The sequence below is a fragment of the Xiphophorus hellerii genome, chromosome 6, assembly GCF_003331165.1.
Source record: "Xiphophorus hellerii strain 12219 chromosome 6, Xiphophorus_hellerii-4.1, whole genome shotgun sequence".
Lineage (NCBI taxonomy): Eukaryota > Metazoa > Chordata > Actinopteri > Cyprinodontiformes > Poeciliidae > Xiphophorus > Xiphophorus hellerii.
In genome coordinates this window covers 6,956,954-6,964,473 of record NC_045677.1, presented here as the reverse complement: position 1 = coordinate 6,964,473, position 7,520 = coordinate 6,956,954, and the positions used below count along the sequence as shown (strand labels likewise).

General features: G+C 52.4%; 1 protein-coding gene across 1 annotated transcript; it reads left to right on the top strand.

Annotated features, from left to right (window-relative positions):
* Positions 1–3,047: 3,047 nt before the first annotated feature.
* LOC116722119 (protocadherin-8) lies at positions 3,048–7,520 on the top strand. Its single transcript, XM_032566268.1, has 3 exons — positions 3,048–5,827; positions 5,942–6,167; positions 6,253–7,520. The coding sequence occupies exons 1-3, from the start codon at positions 3,338–3,340 to the stop codon at positions 6,603–6,605; spliced, it is 3,069 nt and encodes a 1,022-aa protein (XP_032422159.1). The 5' UTR covers positions 3,048–3,337; the 3' UTR covers positions 6,606–7,520.

Below are 7,520 nucleotides of genomic sequence, written 5' to 3'. Positions count from 1 at the left end.
CCTCAGGACCTCAAGTCTGACTCATTTAAAGCATAAAGTCATGAGGTGATCCCATTCTTCTGGGGTAATTGGAAAGTGATGTCATTAATCAATCAAAGTCTCATGTCTGCTTCTTTGGGACAGGCCCAACTAAGCCGGGCTTGTTCATTCAGGTGCCTTCTATTTGACTTTCAGTGGCAGATGGGTTCTTTATAGAACATGCCAACCTGTATTAGCTTCCACTGCAAGGCAAGTGTTGCCCCTGGAAAAAGGGCTGGGGGGGACGGGACGGGGTGCAGCATGAGGAGGGGTCGGGAAAGAGCGAGCGAGCCCTATAGGAAGAATGAGAAAATCTCTTAAAGAGCCGTGACGGGGCCCCGGTCTGTCTCTAAATGTATTTTAATGGGGGGGACCCTGGTGTCCGGGGCAATTCATCTCCCATCTCCGAGTAATGAAAGGAGTCATAGCCGGGGACTGTTTCTGGATCTGGAGAGGACGAGGGAGGGGGGAGGGTGGAAGGGCATGGTGCTACAAAGGCTACATGTGGCTTTGCTCCATTATGCCACAGTTAGGCCGAGAGGGAGGTAGGGGGTTTGGAGGGACTGTGAGGGGTTCAGAAAGGGCGAGGGCCCGCGCAGACAGATTCAGAGGGGGCCACAATGCAGGCGTGAGACGGCTGCAAAGGGAGACCCCGTCATGCCATTATCCCGCCGCTGCTAACGAGGGCTTCATAGGCCTTTGATATAATCTCACCATTGAAATCCTGATAAACACACCTCCCCACCCCAACCTCACCCTCTGCGCTGACAGCTAAATCCCGTTTGTAACGGGTGAGAGCCGGGAGTATTTGTGCGTCTTCACCTGCGCCTCTCTGTTCTGGCAGCCGAGGCCACTGGGAGCCGTGCGCTAAACGGCGCCGTTACATAGGCTTTAATTTAAAAAATTAAAAAATAAATAAATCCCCTCTATGTCGCCCTCTCTCCTGAACAAGACATCTCGTGAGCAGATCTGAGCTAGGGCCGAATTAGAGTGAAATCCATGCCGTAGTGCACATAGTCCCCGTGTAGCCGGAGATATGATCTGAAAGACAAACAATTACAAGATTAGAGCACAGCAGGGGGCGGGGGATGAGTGAACAGGAGGAAGAGGGAATTTATTAGAATATATTGGAATTTATGAAATGACGCTATTAGCACCACATTCTTCTGAGCGTATGCGGAAATGAATTTCTTGGAAGCGTCTCATCAACATATCATTGTGAGGTCAAAGTCAAATAATGCAGCAATGTTCCGCAGCATCCGGTGCAGGTCCACCAGGTTCCGAAACAGCTTTTTCCCACTTGCCATCAGACTGCTGAACTCTTAACTGGACTGCACTCAAAAACTGGTCTCCACTTCATACCTTGCACATATACATAGCTAAATAACTTCCATTTTACTGTCAGTCCTGCACTTTATATTTTATATTCATATTTATATTCATATTTTATACTGTATTTTATTTTATTCTGGAGTAACCTCACAACATTGGAACCTCAAAACATTGTTCTGAGCCGTATGCAACGAAATTTTGTTCTGTATACACCCTGTGCATGCAAAATGACAATAAAGTCAGTCTAAGTCTAAGTCTAAAAATATGAAAGATGGACCCCATTCGACCCTATTTACTATGTTACCCCTAAACAAACTCCAGTGTGACAAATGTCTTAGAAAAACCAACGCAGTTAGTTATAAGTGCACTTCAGAATATGATTTATTGTTAGAGGTTATTATTAGAGAACAAGCGTCATCACGGTAGGTAAAGAACAGAGCAGGTCATTAGGACAGTTGTGGAGAAGTTTACATCCCAAACTGTGAGGATAACTGAGGTCTGTTCAATCAGAATACAGACACGCAAATCGTCCAACTAAAGCTAACACAGCAGACCCTCAAAACACACTTTGTGAAACACGGCGGTGGCAGTTTTGACTTAATGAGACGGTTGGGAGTCCCGGAAGAAAACCCGCTAAGAGCCCGCAGATGACTTTCCAGCGTGACAACAACCCTAAACATGAAGTCGAAGCTACACTGGAATGGTATAATATCAAATCCTACTCCCGTGCTGGAACGGCCCAGTCAAAGTCAAGAACTAAACCTAACAGGAGAACGTGCGGGAAGTTTGGAAAACTGATGCTCCTTCCAGTCTGACTGAACTTGGGCTGTTGAGCAAAGAAAAACGTACACAAAATGTCCGCCTGTCATGTCCAAAGCCACTGAGACACGCCCCGAAAGACTTCCAGCGGCACGCCACACTTTTCAGACTCATCTGTGTGTAAAAGCTCCATATTATTTTACTTCTGAGTTTACAATGACGCAAAATCCCCAAAACAGAAAACAGTACCATTGCAGGTGGTGTGCCATAATGTGGGGGGGTCAAGGGTCCGAACACGTTTCCAAAGCTCTGTGGCCATTTCCATTATTCAGCATATTCGTCCGGCTGGGAGGGGGGATGAGGGCGCTCCGAGGACGAGGTGAAAATGATAAATTGTGTCGTGCGTGCTTCGAGTCTCAGGTCTCCTCCCGCTTTAGAGGTGGAGAGGTCAGTGGCGCGTCTCAGCCTCGTGTTTTCTCTTAGTGGGTTACACGGGACGCGCGTGTGGGGATCCAAACGGCGTTTGAGTGTAAATCTCGTCGCACACTGAAACCTCTTTTCAGACGTAAAAGCAGTCCCAGTCAGACGCTCCTATTCAAATGCTTTGTCCTCTAGCTCAGGGACACTGCGCATCTCCGTGCCTCCCCCTCCACCCATGTGTCGGTGCGCAGACTCGTTTAACGGCCCCGAGGAACATAAACAAGCAACGGAAACTATAGCTGTATTAAATCAAGCTCTGCATTTAGCCCACAAATTGGGTGCCAACTTGCTCCGGACAGCCCAGGAATCTCTAAACAGGGTTTAGAGGTCTCAAAGAAGATCACCCCCCACCCCCCTCCTCTCTCTCTCGCTCTCTCTCTCTCTGTCTGTCTTCCCCATCTCAAAGACCGGATTGGTCACAGTGCGGCTCATTTGCATGCCTCGCCATATAAACCCTCCCGCAGACACTGCAGCCCGCTTGCGCTGACAGAGCAGCACACCTCCAGTAGTGAGAGAGTGAGTGAGTGAGAGAGCGGAGCGCATCCTGAGTGCGCATAATCAGACATATGGAATATTTATCGCGGGCTTTGTTCTGACAAACAACCCAGGAGAGTGGACTGAAGGGAGAGGAGGACACTTCTTTATTCTTCTACTTCTTCTTCTTATTATTATTTGACCAGGTGCGTTTTTGTTTGAACTCCTAAGTTGGACTCAGTGAGGACGGTTTACTGAATTTCAGAATATCAAGATGGGAGGAAGAGGGTGGAACGGGCTGCTGGTGTTTACGTGCGCCTCCGTCCTGGTCTTGGCCGCTTTTACGCAAGGAAAAACAATGAAATATCAGACGTTTGAGGAGGACGCGCCGGGGACAGTGATTGGAAACTTAGCCAAGGACGTTTACTCTACTTCGCCCTTCTCGGGAGGCTCCAGGAACAGTTTCAAGATGATGAAACAGTTCAACTCCTCTTTCATCCGTCTCAGGGAGAGCGACGGGCAGCTGACGATAGGCGAGAGGGTGGACAGGGAGCGGATCTGCAAGCACACCCTGCACTGTCTCATCGCCTTCGACGTGGTCAGCTTCTCCAAAGAGCAGTTCAAGCTCATCCACGTCGAGGTGGAGGTCAGGGACATCAACGACAACTCCCCCGAGTTCCCCCGAAAGGAGTCGAGTCTGGAGATCTCCGAGAACACGGCGGTCGGCACCCGGATCCCGCTGGACTTCGCCGTGGACGAGGACGTCGGGGTGAACTACATCCAGAGCTACCAGATCTCCGTCAACAGCCACTTTTCCATCGACGTGCTCAGCAGGGCCGACGGGGTTAAATATGCGGAGCTGGTGCTCATGAAGGAGCTGGACAGGGAGACGCAAGCCTCTTACGCGCTGGAGCTGGTCGCCATGGACGGCGGCAACCCGTCCCGCAGCGGGACGACGCGCATAAATGTCAAGGTGAAAGACTACAACGACAACAGCCCGGTGTTCGACAGGAGCAGCTTCTCCGTGGACCTGCCCGAGGACGCGCCGGTGGGCTCCCTGCTGCTGGACCTGAACGCCGAGGACCCGGACGAAGGGCTGAACGGTGAGGTGGTGTACGGGTTCGGAAACCAGGTGCCTCCCGAGATACGGCAACTCTTCAGGGTGGACAGGAAGACGGGGCGGCTCACTCTGGAGAGCCCCGTTGACTTTGAGAGCAAGAACACGTACGAGTTTGACGTCCAGGCCACCGACCTGGGTCCGAACCCGAGCCCGGCCATTTGCAAAATTGTAGTTCAGGTGCAGGACGTGAACGACAACGCGCCGGAGATATCCATCACCCCGATGACCTCTATCACAGCGGGGATAGCGTACATCACAGAGGCTGCGGCCAGAGAGAGCTTCGTGGCTCTGGTCAGCACCTCGGACAGAGACTCTGGCGCAAACGGGCAGGTGCACTGCACGCTGTACGGACACGACCACTTCAGACTGCAGCAGGCGTACGAGGACAGCTTCATGATCGTGAGCACCAGCCCGCTGGACCGGGAGAAGATCCCCGAATATAACTTAACGGTGGTGGCGGAGGATCTGGGCTCCCCTCCTTTCAGGACCATCTCGCAGTACACCATCAGACTGACGGACGAGAACGACAACGCGCCGGTGTTCAGCAAGCCCGTGTACGAAGTGGCGGTGGTGGAGAACAATGCACCCGGCGCCTACATCACCACGGTGGTGGCGCGGGACATGGACATGGGGTCAAACGGGAAGGTCACTTACAAACTAGCGGACACCTATTTCATGGGCTCCCCGATCTCCACCTTCGTGTCTCTGGATCCCGCCAGCGGCTCTCTTTACGCGCTCAGGAGCTTCAACTATGAGGTGATGAAGCAGCTGGAGCTCCGAATTACAGCCAGCGACGGCGGCTCGCCGCCTCTGTCCGGCAGCGCCAGCGTCTACGTCCGGATCATCGACCAGAACGACAACGCGCCGCTCATCTTGCAGCCGCCGCTCAACAACGGCTCGGCTGAGGTGCTTCTGCCCCGGGACGCCCCCACGGGCTACATCGTGACCCGAGTGGAGGCGCGGGACGCCGACGAGGGCATGAACTCAGAGCTGTCGTACGGGCTCGCCACCGGGGAGCCCTCCGTGTTTTCCGTCAATAAAGTCACGGGGGATATCTACCTGAACCAGGTGCTCAGCCACGACGTGGACGAGACCCTGAGCGTGACCGTGACGGTGAGCGACAACGGGAGGCCCGCTCTCACCTCCACCGCCACGCTCCACTTCCTCATCATCGCGGGCTCCCCGCCGAGCGACAGGACGGTGTACCAGGCGGGCGGCGGGGACGAGGCGCGCGCGCAGTGGGACCTGTCGGTGGTGATCATCGTCGTGCTCGCGGGAAGCTGCACGCTCCTGCTGCTCGCCATCATCCTCATCGCGACCACCTGCAACCGGCGCCGGCGGGACAAAAGCGGGGAGGACAGCGACTCCTACGGGGAGAAGGGCACGCTGGAGCGGAGCAGGGGCCACGCGGGGGACAACCCGCTTCTGCCCCTCCACGGAGCCGCGGGGGGAGGAGGAAGAGCGGGTGGAGAAGGAGGAGGAGCGGAGGTCTTTGACGGACACTCGTTCAGCAGCCAGCCCGGTGCTTTCACTCCGGCTCACCCCGGGGGCAGCGACATGTGCTCGGCCTCTGAGGACGGCAGCGAGGTGCCCTGTGTGTATGACTCAGACAACAACAGCAAAGTCCGAGGGAATAAACACGAGGTGAGATGCTCCTTTGGGACAGAGGGGTTGTGAGGAGGGGGAGAATTGTGTTTACTAAGCAGACACTAACATGTGCTTTCTTCTTCTTCTTCTTCTTCTTCTTCTCTCCTTCAGGGCTACTCCACTCTGCCTGGCTATGGGAACGGCAAAGAGGCGGTGAGGCCCATCACCATCTGGAAGGGCAACTCTTACACCACCATCTCTGCCCGGGACCCCGCCTTCAGTGGAAAAGACAGTGGCAAGGGGGACAGCGACTTCAATGACAGTGACAGTGACGTCAGCGGCGACACTGGCCTGAAGAAGGATGGGGCCATGGTTCCTCCCATGGGGGGGCAAAACGGTAAGGAGTGAAGACATCAAAACAATAGATGAAGAGATGAGTTGTACCACTCCACATATCTAACCTAACCTTGTTCCTCTGTTAGCTCTGTGGGCATGCACCAGCGAGTGTAAAGTCCTGGGCCACTCGGACCGATGCTGGAGCCCCTCGGCCACCAGAGCCAACGCGGCCCCCTCTCCGGCCCCGACCCTCTCCTCCTTCAGCAGCCTGCCCAAGACGGCCTCGCTGCCCCGGGACCCCAACCGCAGGGACAACTACTACCAGGCCCACATCCCCAAAACGGTGGGGCTGCAGAGCGTCTATGAGAAGGTCCTGCACAGCGAATACGACTACGTCCTGGTCACCCCGCCCAGACCAGCGAGGGTGCAGGAGATCAGCGAAGTCGCCATCCCCGTTTACACCCCGACTCCGACGCACTGCCCCAACAACGACGTCTAGGGCGGAGCGTCGCACAAACTCTCGCGCTCTCGATGAAATGCACAGACTTTCCAGAGTTTTAATTTTTGATGCTTCAAAGCTGAGAGAGATGCGGCTGTATTGCTGAGTGAGCTTACAGAATCCTATCCTGGCATACAGAGCCGGTCCAAGAGTGAATGGGGCCCTGAGCAGAATTTGATTTGGGGCCCTTGTCAGCTGCCATCATTCAAATAATCCCTTTTGTAATCAAAAGTTAACGCATCGTACATATAACAGAAACGATACCATGAAAGCTCACCCTAACTTAGGGGATTGTATAGCATAAACTGTAAAAACCATATAAATACTAAATGATTTCAGATATGATGTATAATGTGATCACAAGTTTTATTTTGCACAATAAACTACAGATGTATCACTTGTACAAGAAAACAACAAAAAAAAAGATCTAAAACTTGACTTGTGCAACAGTTGTAGAGCTCTTTGCTGCCCCCTGTTGGCTCTGGAGGCCCTGAGCAGCTACACAGTTTTCTGATGCCTTGGGTCGGCTCTGCGGTTTCATGTATGTCTGTCTCTATGCTGAGAGCCGCCTCTGAGGTCCAGTCAATCACTTTGAGACATTTGTTGGACATGAAGTGTATCATATGCAAGCCTTGTACATGGAGAGATTTTTATTTTTCTATATATGAAAAAAAGAGAATTAAGCAAAAAAATAAAAAAAAATGTAGATATATGTAAATACAGATCTTTAAGCATGCCTATTATTTAAAAACGCCCTCAGAAAATGTTCCATTTGAGGGGCCGGTGACTCAAAACGTATCAAGTTGATAACCATGTATGGAAACCTTTGAATGCAATAATTCATTGTACAGAATTTGTTTTTTTTAATCGTCACAATACTATGAAAAGAAATAAACTTTGAGATACTCTTGTGAA

Excerpts from the sequence above, each read along its gene's own strand:
- LOC116722119 (XM_032566268.1), top strand. The coding sequence starts at position 3,338 with ATGGGAGGAAGAGGGTGGAACGGGCTGCTGGTGTTTACGTGCGCCTCC. Across the intron at positions 5,828-5,941 it reads TCCGAGGGAATAAACACGAG|GGCTACTCCACTCTGCCTGG; the intron begins GTGAGATGCTCC and ends TCTCTCCTTCAG. Across the intron at positions 6,168-6,252 it reads TCCCATGGGGGGGCAAAACG|CTCTGTGGGCATGCACCAGC; the intron begins GTAAGGAGTGAA and ends TTCCTCTGTTAG.